Source organism: Drosophila montana, unplaced genomic scaffold (genome assembly GCF_035044405.1).
Source record: "Drosophila montana isolate Dmon_TW-CO22-7 unplaced genomic scaffold, ASM3504440v1 contig_2_1, whole genome shotgun sequence".
NCBI lineage: Eukaryota > Metazoa > Arthropoda > Insecta > Diptera > Drosophilidae > Drosophila > Drosophila montana.
Window position 1 is genome coordinate 744573 of NW_026997875.1, and position 20876 is coordinate 765448.

The following is a 20876-nucleotide window of genomic DNA, read 5'->3' on the forward strand; positions in this document are numbered from 1 at the left end:
GCAATCGATTGCAACATTTTCGATAGCTCGATAGCTCGATAGCTGACGGCTTTGTGGGTGGTCTGCTATTGCAATCAAACGCTCATTTGTTGCTTTCGTCTGTTCGCGGCGCATTTAGGTTTTTATTCTCCACTTAAGTTTCTTGCATTTTTCGTGAATTAAATAGTTGCTAAAGATTATTAAAGACAACGCATTATTCAATCAGCATTGGCTGCGCACACAAAAAAACGGCAGCAAAATGCGTTGATTGCGAGATTTCGTTGCAGCCGAACAAGGCGCGACTGTGTCGCCCGCCGTCTGTGCGCCTCAACATTTGGAAATTAATATTCACAAAAGGCTTCGCTTAATCTATATTATTAGCAAGAAAATATCGCTTGTGGCAATCACATGAATGTACGCATTCACTACAAAATTAAGATGTAAGTATGCAAAAGGCGTCACAGCCAGTACCAGTATAAATATATAGGTATAAAATTAAATTCAAATCTTGGCATGTTTTTACTTAGGAGCACCACTCTCACTCTCTGTTGCCTCCTGCTGGCCAGCTGGACGTCTGGTAGCTATGCTAGTAGTAACAATAAATTAAGCACAACGCCCGCCAGCTCGACTCAAGTCGATTTGGAGCCCATCAATGGCACCATGAATTATCGGCTGTATGGCAAAAAGGGCAAGGACGATAAGCCCTGGTTTGATGGCCTCGACAGTCGGCATATACAGTGTGTGCGTCGTGGACATTGCCTGGAGGTCAATAGCACGCACAATACATGCTTTGGCTCCAAGCTACCATATGCATTCACAAGTCTCAGCCTAACCGATTATCGCAAAGAAAAAGAGCTCGACGAGGCGCTCAGCAGTTACTATGCCCTGCGACATGTGCCCAAGTGCTGGGCTGTCATACAGGTAAGCCAGATGACCAACACACACTTAGATGATCAAAATCCCTAAATAATGCTTGTAATTTCAGCCATTTCTATGCGCCGTTTTCAAGCCCAAATGCGAGGAAATTAATGGCCAGGACATGGTCTACCTGCCTTCGTACGAAATGTGCAAGATTACCCTTGAGCCGTGCCGCATTCTATATAATACGACATTTTTCCCGAAATTTATGCGCTGCAACGAGACGCTGTTTCCCATGAAATGCAGCAATGATGCACGCGAAATGAAATTCAATGTAACTGGCAGATGTATGCCGCCCCTTGTGCCGGCAGATAATGCTGCCAGCTACTATCCGGGCATTGAGGGCTGTGGTGTGCAGTGCAAGGATCCATTATACACGAACGACGAACATCGCCAGATACACAAGCTGATCGGCTATGGCGGCACACTCTGTCTGCTGTCCAATCTGTTTGTGGTCGCCACATTTCTCATCGACTGGCAGAATGCCAACAAATATCCAGCTGTGATAGTTTTCTACATCAATCTATGTTTTCTTATCTCCTGTTTCGGGTGAGTAGTTCGAAAAATAATTATAGATTTCATTAGCTAACTTTCTTGGCTTTGCAGCTGGCTGGTGCAGTTTACGTCTGGCTCGCGCGAGGACATTGTCTGTCGCAAGGATGGCACACTGCGTCACTCGGAGCCGACGGCTGGCGAAAATCTGTCATGCATTGTCATATTTGTGCTGGTCTATTATTTTCTTACCGCCGGCATGGTGTGGTTTGTGTTCCTTACCTATGCCTGGCATTGGCGTGCCATGGGTCATGTACAGGATCGCATCGACAAGAAGGGCTCATACTTTCATCTGGTCGCTTGGTCACTGCCCTTGGTTCTCACCATTACCACAATGGCACTCAGCGAAGTCGATGGCAATGGCATTGTGGGCATCTGTTTCGTGGGCTATATCAATCACCCGATGCGCGCCGGTCTACTGCTCGGACCGCTCTGTGGCGTCATATTGATTGGCGGCTATTTCATCACACGCGGCATGGTCATGCTGTTTGGCCTGAAACACTTTGCCAATGATATTAAGTCCACGTCGGCGAGCAACAAGATCCATTTGATCATCATGCGTATGGGTTTCTGTGCTCTGTTAACGCTGATTTTTATACTCGTTGCAATTGCTTGCCATGTCACAGAGTTTCGCCATTCGGCCGAGTGGGCTGAGAGCTTTAGGCACTATATCATGTGAGTACAAAAAAAATGAGCGTTTACATTTTGTCAATTCTGACGTATCTTCCCCAATTTTTCAGCTGTCGCATCAGCTCGGTTTTTGATGAAAACAGCGCCTGCAAGATTGAGAATCGTCCCAGCGTGGGCGTGCTGCAGTTACACTTGCTCTGCCTGTTCAACTCTGGAATACTCATGTCCACCTGGTGTTGGACGCCATCCTCCGTTGAGACCTGGAAGCGCTACATCAAAAAGTAACTACTGTCAAATATCTTGTCATATAATGGCATTAAGTATTCTTTGTATTCGTTTTCCAGAAAGTGCGGCAAGGAGGTTGTCGAAGAGGTCAAAATGCCCAAGCACAAAGTCATTGCACAGACCTGGGCCAAGCGCAAAGACTTTGAGGACAAGGGCAGACTGTCCATAACGCTATACAATACGCACACCGATCCGGTGGGCCTAAATTTTGATGTGAACGACCTAAACTCATCGGAAACGAATGAGATTAGCTCCACCTGGGTGCATTATTTGCCGCAGTGTGTGAAACGTCGCATGGCATTGACCGGCGTCACGGCCGGCAACACAAACTCTTCCAGCCAGGGGGGTCAGGGTGGACGCAAGAACTCCCTCGACTCGGAGATAAGCGTCAGCGTGCGACACGTATCTGTCGAATCGCGACGCAACTCAGTCGACTCGCAGGTGTCCGTTAAGATAGCTGAAATGAAAACCAAGGTGGCCTCGCGTACGCGACAACATGGCAAACACGGCTACTCAACCAGCAGCAATAAGCGTGCACAGCGACGCAGAGACTTCATTGCGGCCAGCAGCGGACGCACCAAATACAGCAGCGCTGCTGGGCGAGGACGGCGCGAGAGCAGCACCTCGGTCGAGTCGCAGGTAATAGCGCTGAAGAAGACCACCTATCCGAATGCTAGTCACAAAGTGGGCATGTTTGCCCAGAGCACCAAAAAGCACAACAGCAGCAGGCGACGCAATGCGGGTCTAGATCCAAGCATCATCAACGATTTCATACAAAAGAACGGACAGTTTATATTGCCGTTTCTGCAGAACCAGGGCATGACCACCTCCTCGGATGAGGAGGAAAATTCACGTGCCTCTTTCAAAATACACGATCTCAATGTGGTGGTCAAGCAGGAGCTGAGCGATGATGATGACGATGTTGGACCCAAAATACAAGAACTGCCGAGCAATGGCAATGGCTCCAAGGCAGCTGCTTTGGAGCATTTCCTGAAGCACATGCAAAAGTCCAGCGAATCGAATTGCAATGGGAATCGACACTCGCGCAACTCCCAACGCAGTCGCAAGTCACGCAAGGAGCAGACCAAGTCGCATCATGGTCACAAAAGCGCTGATCGGGATCGGGAACTGGAACTGGATGTGGACTCAAATAGCGATTTTAAGCGCAACTATGCGCGCCAACTGGCGGCAGCACTGGACGTGAATGGCGACTCACTGAGCTGTTCCTCCGTTGAGCTGGACATACAATTGGGCGGTATGCTGCACAGTTCATACAATTCGGGCCTGTCCACGGGCAAGCCCAATTCGCGGAATAGCAAAACCAGCTGCGACGTGGGCATACAAGCGAATCCCTATGATATAGCCACCCATACGCTGCCCACCTATGGCAACGAGGAGCTGCAGCAGGCCATGCGACTGCTCAATGCGGCGAGTCGACAGCGCAACGAACTGACATCCGAGGATGCCACCGAGATGCAATCCCTGCTCGGTCATCCGCGACATCACAAGGAGCCAACGCTCATGAGTGAATCCGATAAGCTGAAAATGCTGCTGCTGCCCTCCAAGTAGAACTGAGCAACTGGAGCAGCCCATACAAAAAGGAACGATGCATTTACTTAAGTTTCTAAAACACCAATCTTCCATTTTGAAACTCACAAAACGATTAGATAACGAATACAAACTACGACTACGAATACTCATAGCAATTAAGTTTTGAAAAGTTTACAAAAATCATTTTTACACTAGAATCTATGTCCCTTTCGTGTGAATATATATGTCTATGTATAATGACTGTTTCCTTAAACTAGATCGTAGCTCTATAGTTTTATATACACATATATATATATATATATATATATATAGACATATCTCTATGTATGTTGTTTTAAATGTACAAAAAGTCGCCCTTTTGGGCAACAATGCACAACGAAAACGAACGAATTGTGTTACAAAGTGCCTAAAATGCTTATAATTAAACATTTTGTAACTAATAAATCGATTTTAAATCCAATCTAAACAATTTATTGTTAAATTATTGAAAGAAATATACAGTTGGGGATGGCAGCTCATTTGGATTCTGTTTACTTTGGACACTTGAGAAGTTTTTCCTAATAGCTAAGCGTCTATTTTCTTGTGTCTAAAAGTAAAGTAAACAAATGCAAATCTATTATTATTACAATGAACAACGCAAAGCCGGGCTCGAACCCGAGTCTTAGAAGGCTAACTTGCCCTTTATAACACAATTTACTTTAACATTAAGTTTATCTGCAGGTTAAACATGTTGCATAAAGAAAACTCGAAATTAATAAGCTGATTTTAAGATTCGTTTTGGGTGCTGACTAGCTATAAAAAAAAACTAAACTAAAAATAAAAACTAAACTAAAGAAAAGTGTATATAAACAATAAATATTTGCATTTTTTAAGAAAAAGTTGTTCAGTCAATTTGCAAAGTAACGAAGTAAATAACACTCCGTAAGGGTATTTACTATTCGATATTCAAGAAACTATTCTTCTAGGTTCTTCTTCTCATTGATAATTATGGCTTTGCGTTGTTTATATGTATGTATATAAGGCAGCAGCTGTGCCGAGAATACTTAAAAACTGAAAGCATAACCATATACAGAAAGCCAGATAGAAGGTGTGCCATATGATGTTTATATGATATTTATATTTTTAGGACCCCCCCGCAATGTTATAAAAATATCATAACCAGCAAGAAATGCCTTATTATATGTAATATGTATACAAAATATAAACTTCCGTTTCAGATGAAAAGTCGCAAGTCCTAGCTAATGTTAGAGCAAAGAAACCATATAACTAAAAAAAAAAACCTGAGACGTTTAGAACTCAGAGGTCGTTGCGTATTTTTAAACTGACCTCTGGACTTGCGTGAGTTGAAACTTGTACAGCAGGTAGCCAGACCGGATCGACGGGGCGTTCTCTACTTTTTGGTTAAGAACAGGTATGAAGTTACACAAAGAAGAACACAATAGAACATTTCCCAAGAAAAGTAGCACTTGGCTGGGCAACTATGAACTATGAACGTCCGGTGCGGAAGAGGGCAGTTCAAAGAGGTTAGAAGCTGCCGAAATTACTTTATAGGGGTACTTCTAGAACTGCTGAGGTATCGAGTTGAAGTTGTGGACGGGCTGCAACGACAACAGCTTCCCATCCATATGTAATTACAGTGTGCAAAAAGGGAGAACAAAAAAACAACAGTTATGCGGACAGCTGTTTGTCTAGCAACAGGGCTGCATTGGAAGCTTTTCGAGCTGCCATTGGGTGTGGCGGACCACCCACACAGCATCCGAGTGCAGCTGCAGCACAGTTAGAATTGGCTAATTGATTTACTCTAGTTTCAAAAGCTGACAGTTGGCGCCAAGTTTAAAAAAGAAAATAAACAAAAAACATTGCTTATTAGTTATTTAAATTTAGTTTTCTTTATTTTAATAACTCTAGACTTCAAATTTACAGTTTAACGCAGGTATTAAAGTTGTTGCTGTGCTGTTGCTTGATATGAATTATGCAATTGAAAAAATGCTTGAACGTTAATTATGCTCATCTAATACAATAAAAAGAACGCATACTTGAGTTTGCAATTGCAAGTGCAAGTGCAATCTAATTGAAGTACTACAAATTTTTAATTGCTATTCAAGCCAATTGCTATTAGGTGTAACATTAGATTAGATCAACTTTATAATTACGTTTTAGAGTCGTGTAAAATATAAGCGAAATTCATCGTTAGTAATTTTGTTGCTGCTGTTCTTATAATTGCTAATTTAAACAGACGAGCACACACAGACTATTGACTACACAGCCTACTTTGACTTGCGCTGCGACAGCTTCACTTCCTTGGCCCACACAACATTGTTGAGGAACTCGCCGAGCAGATAGAGAGCGAATGTGAAACCAAGCACGGCCACAAAGAACACAATGCGCTGCGGCAGCTGCAGCACCTCCAGTACCGGATACACCCAGACATTTGAATAGTGCTTGATGATGTGTATCCAGACCAGATAGCTGCCCATGAAAATGCCCAGGCCAGTGAGGCCCTTGGTGCGCGTGGGATAGGCACGATATGATGTGAATATCTCTAGGACAATGAAGACAACAATATTGGTGTGAAGGACATGGTTGAGCCAGCTGCAATCAAAATATATCACAATTAGTAAGCAATAGTAAAAGTGCAACTTATTATTGAACTCCTCACCTGGGGAAGACGGGATCGAGCACTTTGGGAAAGACTAGCTCACGATCGATGGCATATAGCGTCCAAAAGGTAATACCCACATTCAGGGCCACGGGGAAGGCCAGTGTGGACATCAGCCAGTCCTTGAACTTGCGTATTGCTGGCGGCCGCCTCGGCACCAGCTCGTTTGTGCCCACAAAGTCATTCACAAGGGAGACAATGTAATACACAGCCTGTATTATCTGTAAGTAAAGTATAACGAAAACATCAAAAAAAAGCGGTTAAAAAGAACGCGTGTACATTATATCTAAGGGGGTTGTTTGGGCTGTTTGGAGGGCTGATAATTGAAGTGGAATAAATTGCAGCCACTGAATCAGTGAAGCGTGACAGGCCCAAACCGGTTATCGTTAAGTGCTTAGGCTTTGATTAAGCTAATACAATGATAATAGACGTAATTTGTCATTTAGGCAAATTGTGCTCTAGCGCTTACCGCATCCAAGAAAGTAAGATATTTGAATTTTCCCCCAAAGGGATGATGGATTAATTTTGAATCGGGATCGCTCGGAGTTGGAAATTCAACGTATTTATAATCATAATATATGCCGTACGTAAACTGTACTGCCGCCGTTAAATGCAGTAGCGTACGCAGGGCGCCAAAAACACTTTTAAATAACGAATGTGTTGCAGCGGCTGTGGCCATTTTTTTTTTTTTATATTACAATTAATTGATTTTTTCACGGCAACGAACAACAGCCGGCCAGCAAAAAACTTGCACTGAAGACAGTTGCCCCTATGTGTGACCGTGGCGCGTAAGTTGTCTGTTATCGATACTCAGCAAAGGATTATGTATCGATTTTTGCCCTAACTTTGTGTATTTGGCCACACTGAATGCGGCGTGACGGCATAAATTTAAACAAATTTTCACTAGCATGACAAATTAAATGTGACAGATGAACGGTAAGTTGTTATTTAAATTAAGAATTTAGTTGTTTCGATCTTATTCATAATCCAAGTGTCCTTATCATATATTCAACATAGTTTAAATTGGAAAATGTTAAGTAGAAAGTTTGTAGACCTATTCAGCTTAATGCAGCTTATTTAAGCATTTAAATATAAATTAAATTAAACGCTTTTGAAAACTAGTTACTGTTGGACCTTCTGGGGAGACAAAGCTGCATTAAACGCACGAGATGTTTAACAAATCAGAGCATTGCCGGCTTTTCGTACAATAATATTCTACACATGTAAACATTAACGGCCACTAACAGAAAGAAATCGTTAACATTTTTTTCAACATATCTGACTGTACGCTAACAGCTGCCGTGACTGCGCAAATTAACATGTTATCGATAAGAGATAGGGCTGCACAAGTATTTGTTTCGCTTACCGCACAGATAAATGTCAAGAATTTGAATTTGCCAGCAAATGGATGGAATACTGATCTGGGCATATCCAGATTGTGAAAGAAGTAGACACCATAGTTGAACTGAATGACAGCCGTAATGTGTAAAACCAATTGCACGACACGATTAAAGCCTGGGGACGTGGAGCCCTTGTTCTTGGACTTGGATCTTGCCATGTTTAACACACAAAAGTCTACAACAAACTGATTAGCCGGCTGGTGAGCGGCGGGCGAGCGACAATCTAAGTATATATTTTTATACATATGTACATCAAATGTATGTATGCATGTGCCTGATAACGCCGCTTATCAGTCGGACAAAAGTAAATTCGTATTGAGATTGAGCGCCTGCAGCCGATACACTGAAATGCAAAACATGACACTGCAGCGGAATCTGAGTGGAAATCAAAATACTTTCACCTAACTCTACAGCCGTTACAGCACTCGAGCTGTAATCCAATTGGAGGTATGTTATGTTTCCGTTGCGGAAGGGTGTGTAGGTGTATGTATCGGCTATGTATAGAAGTATCTGGCGGAACAAAGGCTTTCGAATCTGTTGACGCCGCTGAACTAATGCGAACTATCGATTTAATTTCGAGCGCCTTGGAAAGCCGCACGAAGGTCAAGGGCCAAGCCCACAAATGTGACGCACCACAACAAATATAATCGCTATCCATTATTAATCTAAACCATAATCGATTCGTTTATTTTTGTCGCCATCACTTACGTGCTTATGCGATTTAAAAAAATTCATAAAATATTAACGGCTTGGACAGATATAGAGTGGAGACTGTCTCATAAGGTCAAGATAAATGGCGAGCTTATAGGTTCAAGGCTAAATAAATGCAAAAGTACTTATAAAATAAAAATTGTCAGTTTCCACCTAGTTTCCAGTTGATAAATTATAGTTTCTCCATGTAAATAATAACTGGCATATAAGTTTGTTAATTATTAAAAGCAATTATCGGGTTTGAAATAATGATATTCCATGCGTTTGAATAAAATAAAAACCTTGCACATTAATTGTTTGATAGATTTCACCTCGGATATGGCTTTTATTTTAAGATAAGATAACGATAGAAACAGAAACTGGGTTCAAATTCCAGGCAGATAGTTGATAGATAACTTATAAATATTAACGAAACATAAACTGGGTTTGATATTTCCCGCTTATTGCTAGGTTCTAGTTCCAGGCTAATTAAGGATATATTATAGATCGATTATTGGGTAATGTGAATAAATAAAATAAAATAATTGCCTAGGGAACTGCTTTTATCCCCTTAAGAAAGTTATAGAAAGGGGAATTGGGTGCCCATCCCAGGCTAGTATAATTATTTGTGTTTCACTCCTTGGTTTCGGCCTCGGCTTCACTCTCCGACCCGGAGGACTCCAAGTTGATTTCGGTCAGCTCCTGCTCCTCAACGCTGCAGCTGTCCAGTTCGCCCGTCTCCACAGCTTGAGGCTTTGCTTCAGCCTGCTCCCGCTCCCGTTCCTGCTCCTGCTCCGGCTGCTGCTCGAACATGGGATTATTGAAGGCGCGTTCGCGCACCTCGCCGCTCTCCGCATCGTAGCCAATGACAGCCAGACGCTCCCCGCCCGCTCCCGCTCCGCCTGCAGCATTATCGAAGCGATTGAAGAGGAAAGTGGGAGGCAGACGCAGGCCGAGATGATGCCAGCGCCAGCGTCGCGGATCGTGTATCCACTGGGGAATCCGGCTCAGATGCCGATTCTCCGGCAGAAAGTGGGCGAGCATTATCACCGACACCACGCCCACCAGCAGCACGCAGAATAGTATAAGGAGCACGGAGGCAAAGCTAACATTGGGATTGTACGGACGACCCGCATAGAAGATCCTCAGCCTGGACTGCTGCGCCAGCCACGTGCTCTGATTACGCTCCTCGGCCAGGCGGCGCATAAAGTCCACGCTGCGCTCGCCGTAATCCCGTCGATCCACGACAATCGCCTGCAGATAGTTACCAAATGCCTCAGATCCCACGTAATCCACGTGCAGCTGCAGCTCATCCTCCAGCTGTGCCCGCTCGATTGCCTTCCCGATGAACGTGGTCAGCGTCTTACGGTCCTCCGCCGTGCACTGCTCGCTGGGTATGTGCATCATGGCGCCGCAGACCAAGCAGCAGGCGCCATACGGACGCAGCGGGGCGACGCAGCGGGGCAGGGGACATCCGGGCTCCACATTGTGGCAGACGGGCTCGACCAGGTGCTCGTAATCCTTGTGACAGCCGCAGAGCTCGCCGCGATAATACTCCACGGTGACGGCCTGGGCATTGTGGAACAGCAGCTGGCCGAGATCACGGCTGAGCAGCTCCTGCAGGTAGCTGCGCGATATGGCGGAGCCGGCCAGGATGAGCTGACCGAGGCGCAAATATTGCACGTGCTCCAAGTCGAAGGAGAGTGCGCCGCTATTGCTGCTAATGACCACGTGCTCATCGTCGCAGGGCACGCGCTCCAGCTCCGGCACAATGGAAATATCGCTGGCGGAGGCGGAGGAGCTGGAGCTGGAGCTGGCGGAGTTGGAGACGCTCCAGCTGGCGGGATCGAACCATTTGCTCGTCTTGGGCGGCCTCAGGTGGGCGCGTCTCTCATCCCGGCCAGCTGCCAGCTCAATGCTGGCGTCATCGGCCAGCAGCAGGCCGCCCAGGCGCGGCAGCACAAATCCGCCAACGGACAACTTTGCCGGCAATGGCAATACGGCCGGATAATATGCTGGAAATACAATTAAATCGCTTGCACTGGGCACATAATCATTTAGCCAGCTGGCAGGATCATCAAAGGCGGCGCCAGAGCTGTGCCACCGGATGGTCGTCATCGTGTCCGCCTCCAAGGCGAGCAGGGCGAGCACGAGCACAATAATTAACTGCGCCTGCAACATGTTCGCAATGTACTAAACCGAAGACTGAAACCCGGCGACAATTGTCCCGCATTAAAAAAGTATTCCCTTCAATTTGGGGGCGTTCCCTAGCCTCACACCCTCACATAATTATCTTGCCTAGCACATAAAATCTGGCATACGAGCACAGACACAGTTCCCAACAAATATTTCAACAAGTTCGGGGAAATTAACTAAAATTTCTTGGGGTATAATGGAATTTTTAATTGTTTTGGGCTCTACTGAAATTTTATGGTAAACATATTAAAAGAAATATTTCAGCTGTGATAAGTACTATAATCGTGGGAGCAACTTTTATAGCTATAAATTTTGCACATATATAATTGAGTTATGTGTTGGAATTCTTGAAAATCTTTTAAAAATATGCGATGTTTTAGAACAATTTTGATGCCCTTTCTAAAAATAGACCTTATATAAAATATATATATAAATATATATACATATATATATATAAAGGTTATATATAGGTTATATTGCTCTATAACAGCAAATAACATTAAAAAAAAATTTATTTATTTCTGTTTGGTTTTCTTAAAGGTACATAAATAATGTAACAAAAAAATGACAACTAGAAAGGGAAATAAAAAGAAAGGATAATTTCGAACCTCAACTTTATAGTGCCCAATGCTAAAATGTAAAGTTGGGAAAATGTGATGCAACCAGATATAAGCATTATAAAGTGGATAACCAGGTACACCGAACCGCAGCTAGTTTTCAGTCTCCATAAAACGAGACAATTTAAACATAGCTGACATTTAAGAGGTTTGTGGATTTATACTATATACATATTAATGCAAAATGGAAATTTTTGTAAATTTTGAAGAAAAGAACCCAATGGAAAGGGAATTCGTTTAGTTCAGACACACTTCGGCGCGTCGAGTCTATTTGTTAGATTTGGCTCAATAAATTTTCGAGTAATAAATTGCCCAAAATCAGCGATCGGAGACGAACGTGTGCCCATATATATTCCGATCCAGACAAATATACACATATATATGCACATACTTATGTATATGCCTTTATACAAATATCTCAATCTCATGGCATAGTTGAGGCTTCTTTCTGTATTACAATGCGAATTGTTTGGCGAAAAAGAATGAAACAAATTTGGGTTTATTTTCATTTCGATTCGCGGCGATATATAAACAATTGAGTCCGGAGGCGCGCGGATTTGACGGATAAAAACAACCGGATGGTAATATGGTGCGTGTGCATGACCCGGTCACGGCATGAGTTCCACATGAAAGCCATTTGCTAAAAAGTGAAAACAAAATAACATCGAAAAATCCAACTCGATAAAGCACTATTTCTCTTATTTTTCCTTTGCGAAGATCAAAGAATTTATTGGGTATATAAATCAAGGGCGCGCAAGGTCGTCAAAGTTTTGGACGTAAACGAAGGCTGGCAAATAATGTGCAGAGATAAGAGTTAAAAAAAAAAACTTTGCTGTGCTTTTTTCATTTCAAGCATACTCGAGCTCAAGTAGCGAACAAGAAGAAGCATTTGTTTACCTTATGCACAAATTAATAGAAAACATCGCAACATTTGGACTTTTCCAGCGCACGATCCACAATGTAAATGCACCTACTTCAAACTTCCTTAACTTATCCAAAGCTAAAAAGGATTTGGATAACAAAGTATATTTTGGTAATGGTTTGTTCCTCAGATCACTGTTCCTTAAAAAATTGCCCTACCAAACGTCAAACCTTTATATATTTTTCAAAAGTGAACAGCTTTTGATAGGAATACTTTGGTGATGATAGTAAGTGCCTCTACTGAACAAAATACTTTCATATATTATCTAAAATTAAAACAATCTGGATAACAAAGGATATTTTGGGCATGATTAAGCTTCAGAATTATTCCCTGTCCCTAATAAATATCCCAACCAAACGTCAAACTTTTATAACTTTTTCAAAAGGGAACACATTTTGATAGGGATACTTTGGTCATGGTTTTTCCCTTAGATCAATTCCCTGTGCCTAGTAAATGCCTTCACTAAACATCAAACTTCCATAATTTATCCAAAACTTAAACGATTTTGATAGAAAAGGATATTTTGGTCATGGATTGTGCTTTCGATTAATTGCCTAGTAAATATCCCCAAATATCTCTTTCATACAAAACTGAGCTGATTGAGAACATTTTGATCGGGGTTTGTTCTCAAGATGAATTCTTCAATTGGACTTTTTTTTCCAATAGACTACAAACATTCATAAGTTTATCAAAACTCATCACTAATTTTATATTATATTGCATTCAAATCTGGGCATATCTCGTAATGCGCGTAATTACTTATTTAACAAAAAAGATTTATTTTTTAGTACTGGGAATAATAAAATTGTATTTTGTATTGATGTGGGCGCTTTTTTGGAGATCAATTTTATGGCCAATTAATCAATCATTAATCAGACAGTCAATCAAGTAGTCAATCAATCAATCAAGCAGTCAGTCAGTCAGTCAGTCAATCAATACAGAGATATATCACAATTGCGTGTATTTATTATCAAATCCAAGTCAATTACTAATTCCTTATCGTAGATTCATGCATATGAAAAAAATTACCTTATCCTTTTGATTAATTTGGACATTTTGCTTGCCAAGTACCTGTGAAAATGCAATTGATGATCGAATACCCAGTATATTTTACGACATGTAAATGAGTTGGCCGGCCATGGCCGTTGCAACCCCGCCCACAGCCACCGCCCCCGCCCCCGCCCCCTGGCTATGCCCCAAATGGGATATTTACATTCACGCCAATAAGATAATCTGGCATCCGTCAGCGCCAATAAAATCGGGCACGAAGACGCTGGACGCCTTTTGTTTTGGGCCAATTTGATTTGTGGCCAGCTTTACAATTCAATAAAAGCGAAAAGAGTTTTTCGCGTGTGTGTATATTTTTCTTTTCGGAAAGAATTTCACACAGAGCAAATAAATACTGCGAATTATACGTGGCATTTTGCGGTTGCCGGTGTGCTCGTGTGTGTGTGTAGGTGGGGGTGTGTGTGTGTGTGTGTAACACTTTGCAGCGACAACAAATGAATTGTTAATGGAATGAATGGAATTTAAAATGTATCTGCAAGATACCCGAACGACATTTACGGATGCAGCGAGCACAGTTGTTGACCCCTCGATAAAATATTTAATCGACGCAGCAAACAAATAAACAAACATATGGCAGACATTAATGGGAGACAATAATAAAAAATTCAATGTGTATATACCCTGTAACCAATAAAAAATCAGAAGAAGTAAAGCATGGTATGTCTAGGGTCGTCTTCTTTAATGCGCAGATGAATTTTATAACAGTTATTGATAAATCCGAGCATATTAGATTAATCGATAAATATCGATTTTCAGCTACGCTTTTCTTTTAACATAACATAACATAGGAATAAGAGCACATTACAGGGTATCTCCTACATCTCCTTACTACAGTTATCGATAAAGCCTGTCACATTTAAGTAATCGATAAATATCGATTTTCAGCTACGCTTTTCTTTTAACATACCTAAGCAGGAATAAGAGCTAGAGACCTTCAATTTGTATACAGGGTATCCCCTACATCTCCTTATTACAGTTATCGATAAAGCCTACCACATTTAAGTAATCGATAAATATCGATTTGAAGCAATTTGCCCTATATTCAATTTGCATAAAGTAGCAGTTCATTACAGGGCATCTCCTAGTCGATCAGTCTTAAGTCTGCGCCTTTTACTTGTTTTTTATTCGACGGGATCTGGAACACACTTGAAACGATTGCGGACGCCGCATTTCCGTCATATTATAATGACCATGATATATGTTCATGTTCATGATATTATATTTTCGGTCAAGAAGGAAAGAAAGAAAGAAAATGTTTCTCTTGTCAACTTACCAAGGACCAATAGCTGAGAAATCGCAGCTTCTGGGGAAAGGTCTCGGGCACCAGGCGCCGGCTGAAGCTCGTCTTGAGCTTATAGCTGCGCTGCACCTCGAAGCTGCCGTAGTAGAGGCCATAGGCGAACTGGCCCAGCGCGCACAGGTGTATGATTGTCACAAAGACGCGCGATTTATATAGCTCCACTTTGGTCATCTTCTACTGGGGTTAAGCTGCAATAGCCAGGCAGAACTTCAATTTGTTAGCCAGCGAGAGACTTTCAAAGGTAAAAACCGCCCCTAAAAGGTGCCACAAAGCCTGAAGACCTAGCAAAAGGTCTTAGCGCACAAAGCCTACGCAATTGAAATCAATATTTGCGCCACACTGACATGAATATTCAAATAAAACGAAACGAAAAGAATAAGGGAAAAACCTGGTCGGGTAAAAATTAGAAATTTTCAAAAAACTGGCCACAAATTGAAGTGAAGCCTGGCGTCGCCCGGTTTCGATGTTTATAATTTTACATATGCCAATATGCTAATGGATTTTATGGCCAGTTGTTGTTTGTTGCAAATCTATATCAAATTTAAACGAATCTTTTTTAACACACGACGCACGTACATTTGCTTGCCTTTTTTTTATATAGTTCACTTTTTCTTTTTATATTTCTTATTTATGCTTTTATTTTTGTGTGTCTCTCGCACAACTGAGCGATGGGAAAACTGGAGTCGAACTGGCGGGCGGACTGTGTAAAAATGTTGCTCATACGCCGCGTTGGCTGTTTGTCGCTTTTACTTTCCGTTCACACACACACACGCACACACACGCACACACACACGCACACAAACAGCAGACACATTTGTATGTTGTACTTGTGCTGTTGCTTCGCATTGCGTGCATCTTCTGATGCGCATGTCCAGAATTTCCAGCTGCGTTGGGTCACGGGCCCAATTGTGCCCAGGCGTTACTGTGGCAGCGGGTCAACGTGTTTGTTTGGCCAAACACAACAGTTGAGTGACTAACATACACTATGCAACTGCGTCAAGTAATCTCGACAAGCAAACACGGCGATAGGCGTCTATATACATATATATATATATATAATAACTAAAACTACACAACAGATAGCAGCTTGTTCAAACAAGTCCATTTAAATCGATTGATTAGCGCGCTTGTTGCGTTATCGTTATCGCGCATTGTTATCGAACAGCTGTTATGCTATGCGGCCCTGGTGCTTTGTTATGTCTATCGGCCATTTTGAGTAAAGTTAGCAATAATTGTTAGCGAAAACATTAAAAAAATGGTTTGCTGATATACAAATTGACCGCTAAGTGCTTAAATAAATAAAAGCGATAGTTAAAATAACGAATGAAAAATAAAACAAATGTAGCGGCTTTTGTTTTGCTATCAATTTTCTCGGTAGCTCAGTAGAACTTCAATAAAGTAATGTCGTAACAATTACTTAGCCAACTTCGTATTAAATCACATTTTGTACCAAAATTCAACAATTTGCAATTAGGTAGTTAAATCAAAAGCATGTCGCTGGCAGCAAAGGTCACATTGAGTTTGGCGGTTTGCGTTTCGAGCGCCATTATAGGTTATGTGCACTATAAACAGTCGGACGACCGGTAAGTATATTCTTATCTGGCGCATTCTTCTATGAAAGCAAGCATTACGCGAGACTCCGTTGCAGTTACAAGCTGCATCAGGGCGTGCTGCGTGATGTGGAGCAACAGCAGCGACGCAAACACGAAAACCGATACAATCTGCAGCAACAAATCGACATGACCAAACAGTTGAAATCAGCGCGGGAAATAGAGACGGAAGCGAACGAGGACGAAGCAGACGCCGGGCCAAACGAATCGCAAAAGACAGCAGCAGTAACTACTATAGATGCAGTTCTTCCCGCCGTCGTTCTCCAGACACCATTATAAATCTATTCATTAATCAACTAAATACATATGTCCGTAAAGTTAATTTACTAAGTGACTTGCACAAGACGTTTTCTGTTTCGCTATATCTTTATAATTATTACTCAATTTTATTATTACGAATGTGTGTATAAGTAATTACAATTCTAATGGGCGCTCGATAAAATAATTCACATCGTGTCACGGCTGGTTTGTACATATGTGGTGGGACACCCCATACTAAATCATAAAAAAAACAAAAGTAGACTGTGAAGAGTTGAGAAATACACGACGATACTGCGTTCCTTTAGTCCGTTTTCTCACATTGCCACCAATAAAGTAGTTCGTAGTCCGAAGTCCAAACATATTTTGGACCATTAATATCGACCACCACCGCCGCCGCCTCCTCCTCCTCCGCCTCCTCCTCCCCCGCCACCACCACCACCACCACCTTTGCGTCTATCACGATCGTTGCCATCACGATCGTTACGATCTCCTCGATCGGTGCCGCCGCCGATGCCACGCTCGCCACCACGATCAGTGCCACCGACAATGCCACGCTCGCCACCACGATCTGTGCCGCCACCGATGCCGCGCTCCTCACGTCGACGACGCGGCGAACGACTGCGTGAACGACGTCGCGGTCCACCGGAGCGGGAACGTGAACGCGAACGATTGCGACGCCGGCGCGAGTATAGGTACCTCCGCAACTCTCGTGATATGGGCTTGAGATGCATGAAATTGCAAAAGCCGGATCTTGTGCATTCACCCATTTCGTACTGTCTACAGCAGGCCTCACGGAAATCGGTGACCGGCGACAGTTCCGAATAGACGGGACGTCCACCAAACCAGCGATTGTTCAAATCATTTGCCGCCTTCTCGGCGTCGGCCTCATTGCGGAATTTGATGTACACATTGCCGACTAGGTGGTCGCCCAAATTGTCGCACACGTTCATCTCCTCAATTTCTCCATACTTGTCCTCGCACTCAACGAACACATCCTCAAAGAAATTGTCATAATGCTCCTGCATCTCCTCGTCCGAGACGTTCGCAACCAAATGTGAGCCATCCGCCGATTTGGCCGAGTTCTGGGGATTCACGTACAGGTTCTGCAGCAGCACCGTTTGCGAAAATGTCGGCTTGTTGTGTATGCGTGAACAGCGGTCGCCATGCCGGCACGCTCCGATTTTAAAGTAAAACGAGCAGTTGACTCTACAAATAGCAATTGGTTTTTCTTTTTCAATAACAGTGTTTTCATGCCGGAAAAGTACAGGGAGGAACATGCGGCCTTTTTTTGGTGGTTTTTACTTACTTGTCCTTTTCTGTGCCAAAAATAGATGCCAAATATTCGGCCATTACGCTGCTGCTGTAATGGGCTGCTTTTTACAACGATTATCTTCACTTCGTGCCGTTTGCAGCGAAATTTTTAAACGCTGTTTCTCTATATTTTGACAAATTTTTGATATTAATTTTTCCCAGCCGCACGCAAAAAGCAGCGTCTGTCGTATTTTGCGACAACGTTGCCAGCTTGAAAAAATTCAAGTAAGCTGTTCAGCGCTGCCAACTTACTTGACCGATACATAGTAAATTTAACAAAAATCAACACGCAACCTAATTAAAATTATTGAACCGATTTTATTTTTGTTATGGAACATTTTCAAGCATTTCCAACATACTTTCATTAATTTGTATTATAAGTTTTTATTGCCTACAGTCTGGCAACCCGCTTTTAATTGCAGAGCGTGTTGGCAACGCTGCGCGTCTGACATTTCTATGCGAGAGCAAGTGCGAGAGAGAGCACGAGAACTGAGCGAGGCACGACTCATGCATTTCTAGAAAAGTCCGACAGCGGCATTTTTGCAATTTCAGCTCACAACTTTGCGTGGTAACGACGTGTTTTTAGCAACATCTAAGACTTTAATCAGTAAAGCCGAGGTTCAAAATCGTATAAAATGGACAAGGTGGGTAGCACACACCAGTTGGCAAATATCAAAATGGTCTGAACAAAGCAATCTCATCTGAGTACGTTTGCACTACCGTCATTGCAGGTGAACGAACTAAAGGAAAAGGGCAATACGGCGCTCAATGCCGAGAAATTCGATGAGGCGATTGCTGCATATACAGAAGCCATTGCGCTGGACGCCAAAAATCATGTGCTCTTCAGTAATCGGTCGGCGGCCTTTGCCAAGGCCGGCAAGTTTAGGGAGGCCCTCGAAGATGCTGAGAAAACCATCTCTCTGAATCCCACCTGGCCGAAGGGCTATTCCCGTAAGGGTGTTGCGGCCGCTGGTCTGCGTGACTATATGAAGGCCCTGGAAGCCTATAATGAGGGTAAGTTGTTTTAAATAATTACCACTTCTACTACCCTTCCCGCATCAACATAACCTCACTAATAATGTGCGTGTGTGTGTGTGTGTGTGTGTGTGTTCCGCCTCCAGGCTTGAAGTACGATCCGCAAAATGCGATCCTATTGCAGGGCTGTCAGGAAATAACTGCATCAGTGCTGAACATGATGCAATCGCAGGGCGACATACCCATGGACGTTGATCCGCAGTCGAGCAGCCCTAGATTTGAGAGAAAAGCGCCGCCGTCCAAAAGCTCGGAACCCCCAAAGCCGGCCGAGCCGCGGGTGGAGGATATGAGCGAGGAGGAGCGCAAAAAGTACTTTGCCAAGCAGGAAAAGGAACTGGGCAATGCGGCCTATAAGAAGAAAGATTTTGATACTGCCCTTAAGCATTATAATGCTGCCATCGAGCACGATCCGACTGATATCACGTTTCATAATAATATTGCGGCCGTGTTTTTTGAGCGCAAGGAATACGATGAGTGCATTAAACAGTGCGAGAAGGGCATCGAGGTGGGCCGTGAGAATCGTGCTGATTTTAAGCTAATCGCAAAATCCTTGGCTCGCATTGGTAACACCTATCGCAAGCTGGAGAACTATAAGCAAGCGAAATTCTACTATGAAAAGGCCATGTCTGAGCATCGCACACCGGAGATTAAAACCTCGCTGAGCGAGGTTGAGGCAAAAATCAAGGAGGAGGAGCGACGCGCCTACATTGATCCAGTTAAGGCCGAGGAGGAAAAGGAAAAGGGCAATGAGTACTTCAAGAAGGGCGACTACAGCAATGCTGTTAAACACTATTCGGAGGCCATTAAACGTAATCCCGATGATCCGAAATTGTACAGCAATCGGGCTGCCTGTTACACAAAATTGGCCGCTTTTGATTTGGGTCTGAAGGATTGTGATACTTGCATTAAGCTGGACGAGAAATTCATCAAAGGTTACATACGAAAGGGAAAGATTCTCCAGGCAAGTTCATTCAGGAAATATACTTATGACAGCTTAGGTAATCTTTGTCAATTATTATAGGGCATGCAACAAACCTCAAAGGCCTCCACGGCGTACCAGAAGGCGCTTGAATTGGATCCGAATAATGCCGAGGCCATTGACGGATATCGCCAATGTTCAATGAACTTTCAACGTAATCCAAAAGAAGTGCTCAAGAACGCCATGTCCGATCCGGAAATACAGCAAATTCTTAAGGATCCGGCCATGCGCATGATTCTCGAACAGATGCAAAACGATCCAAATGCGGTCAAAGAGTAAGTTATATAAGCACCGAACATTTAAAATGATTCATATTAACTTCTAACCTTCTATACTCTCTTTTTAAGACATTTACAAAATCCAGCCATAGCCGACAAGATAATGAAGCTGCTGGAATCGGGCATTATACAGATACATTAGAGTTAGCGTTACCCTAAAAAACAAAAAATTGGAAAAAACAACAACAACCAAACAAATCGCTAACATTCAGGAGACACATAATACAACCAATATGCATATACAATGAACGCACTACTTAGTCGCGGTGCGCTGCCACAAAACTAAATACCATGTTAAACCTTAATATTTCTAAATGAGAAACTACCTTGGATATCACCGCAACGCTGACATGACTATAAATTCACTAAAGGAAATATGAATGATTGAAAACCAACTAAATACAAATAATATTTGTTTTGCACTGTTTGCTTAGTTTATTTACGCAGACGCCGCTGGGATGCCCTGGTTTTTAATTTCATACTACATAATATGCTGTAGCTTAGCTCTAAAAGTATAAGTTTTTTGAATGTAAAATAAATACAAGTCAAAGAATGGTAATTGTATATTATAATATCTGCTCATTCAATTCTTTAATTTGTCAAAAGCTTCTTGAGATTTAATCACACTATTTCAA

The 20876-nt window shown here is 42.8% G+C and overlaps 6 protein-coding genes and 1 long non-coding RNA gene across 9 annotated transcripts; 3 read left to right on the forward strand and 4 right to left on the reverse strand.

The window, feature by feature from the left end:
* The first annotated feature begins 62 nt into the window (after positions 1–62).
* Positions 63–4375, forward strand: smo (smoothened). Its single transcript, XM_064684858.1, has 6 exons — positions 63–419; positions 507–900; positions 965–1446; positions 1504–2124; positions 2190–2360; positions 2424–4375. The coding sequence occupies exons 1-6, from the start codon at positions 388–390 to the stop codon at positions 3931–3933; spliced, it is 3210 nt and encodes a 1069-aa protein (XP_064540928.1). The 5' UTR covers positions 63–387; the 3' UTR covers positions 3934–4375.
* A 637-nt stretch (positions 4376–5012) lies between these two features.
* On the reverse strand, positions 5013–5395 carry LOC135430286 (uncharacterized). Its single transcript, XR_010436585.1, has 2 exons — positions 5242–5395; positions 5013–5181 (listed from the first exon to the last, which is right to left on the reverse strand). It is a non-coding gene; the product is annotated as an uncharacterized LOC135430286 (long non-coding RNA).
* A 383-nt stretch (positions 5396–5778) lies between these two features.
* LOC135430273 (androgen-induced gene 1 protein) lies at positions 5779–15077 on the reverse strand. 3 transcript variants are annotated; one of them, XM_064684882.1, is made up of 3 exons: positions 14741–15077; positions 6575–6795; positions 5779–6507 (listed from the first exon to the last, which is right to left on the reverse strand). In XM_064684882.1, the coding sequence occupies exons 1-3, from the start codon at positions 14936–14938 to the stop codon at positions 6183–6185; spliced, it is 744 nt and encodes a 247-aa protein (XP_064540952.1). In that variant the 5' UTR covers positions 14939–15077; the 3' UTR covers positions 5779–6182. The 3 variants fall into 3 exon arrangements, with proteins under 3 accessions (XP_064540952.1, XP_064540950.1, XP_064540951.1); XM_064684880.1 differs by lacking the exon at positions 14741–15077 and adding an exon at positions 7941–8234; XM_064684881.1 differs by lacking the exon at positions 14741–15077 and adding an exon at positions 7044–7276.
* On the reverse strand, positions 8874–11086 carry Amnionless (amnionless). Its single transcript, XM_064684870.1, has one exon. It carries the CDS (start codon positions 10843–10845, stop codon positions 9298–9300), a length of 1548 nt encoding a protein of 515 aa, XP_064540940.1. The 5' UTR covers positions 10846–11086; the 3' UTR covers positions 8874–9297.
* Positions 15078–16041: 964 nt separating the features above from the next.
* Positions 16042–16722, forward strand: LOC135430282 (uncharacterized). Its single transcript, XM_064684893.1, has 2 exons — positions 16042–16350; positions 16416–16722. The coding sequence occupies exons 1-2, from the start codon at positions 16259–16261 to the stop codon at positions 16654–16656; spliced, it is 333 nt and encodes a 110-aa protein (XP_064540963.1). The 5' UTR covers positions 16042–16258; the 3' UTR covers positions 16657–16722.
* Positions 16723–17009: 287 nt separating this feature from the next.
* On the reverse strand, positions 17010–18141 carry U2af38 (U2 small nuclear riboprotein auxiliary factor 38). Its single transcript, XM_064684926.1, has 2 exons — positions 17945–18141; positions 17010–17844 (listed from the first exon to the last, which is right to left on the reverse strand). The coding sequence occupies exons 1-2, from the start codon at positions 17986–17988 to the stop codon at positions 17010–17012; spliced, it is 879 nt and encodes a 292-aa protein (XP_064540996.1). The 5' UTR covers positions 17989–18141.
* A 261-nt stretch (positions 18142–18402) lies between these two features.
* Stip1 (Stress-induced phosphoprotein 1) lies at positions 18403–20805 on the forward strand. Its single transcript, XM_064684873.1, has 5 exons — positions 18403–18593; positions 18681–18963; positions 19071–19945; positions 20006–20238; positions 20311–20805. Exons 1-5 carry the CDS (start codon positions 18585–18587, stop codon positions 20381–20383), a joined length of 1473 nt encoding a protein of 490 aa, XP_064540943.1. The 5' UTR covers positions 18403–18584; the 3' UTR covers positions 20384–20805.
* Positions 20806–20876: the final 71 nt, after the last annotated feature.

Bases quoted from the DNA above. Each gene is read 5' to 3' on its own strand.
- Amnionless (XM_064684870.1), bottom strand. From the start codon at position 10,845: ATGTTGCAGGCGCAGTTAATTATTGTGCTCGTGCTCGCCCTGCTCGCC.
- U2af38 (XM_064684926.1), bottom strand. From the start codon at position 17,988: ATGGCCGAATATTTGGCATCTATTTTTGGCACAGAAAAGGACAA. The intron at 17,845-17,944 runs GTAAGTAAAAAC...TGCTATTTGTAG, and splicing joins TTTGGCACAGAAAAGGACAA to AGTCAACTGCTCGTTTTACT.
- LOC135430273 (XM_064684880.1), bottom strand. From the start codon at position 8,219: ATGTATAAAAATATATACTTAGATTGTCGCTCGCCCGCCGCTCACCAG. The intron at 6,796-7,940 runs GTAAGCGAAACA...CTTTACTTACAG, and splicing joins TCTTGACATTTATCTGTGCG to ATAATACAGGCTGTGTATTA. The intron at 6,508-6,574 runs GTGAGGAGTTCA...TTTTGATTGCAG, and splicing joins CTCGATCCCGTCTTCCCCAG to CTGGCTCAACCATGTCCTTC.
- smo (XM_064684858.1), top strand. From the start codon at position 388: ATGAATGTACGCATTCACTACAAAATTAAGAT. The intron at 901-964 runs GTAAGCCAGATG...TTGTAATTTCAG, and splicing joins AGTGCTGGGCTGTCATACAG to CCATTTCTATGCGCCGTTTT. The intron at 2,361-2,423 runs GTAACTACTGTC...TTCGTTTTCCAG, and splicing joins TGGAAGCGCTACATCAAAAA to AAAGTGCGGCAAGGAGGTTG.
- LOC135430282 (XM_064684893.1), top strand. From the start codon at position 16,259: ATGTCGCTGGCAGCAAAGGTCACATTGAGTTTGGCGGTTTGCGTTTCG. The intron at 16,351-16,415 runs GTAAGTATATTC...ACTCCGTTGCAG, and splicing joins TATAAACAGTCGGACGACCG to TTACAAGCTGCATCAGGGCG.
- Stip1 (XM_064684873.1), top strand. The intron at 19,946-20,005 runs GCAAGTTCATTC...CAATTATTATAG, and splicing joins GAAAGGGAAAGATTCTCCAG to GGCATGCAACAAACCTCAAA. The intron at 20,239-20,310 runs GTAAGTTATATA...TCTCTTTTTAAG, and splicing joins GATCCAAATGCGGTCAAAGA to ACATTTACAAAATCCAGCCA.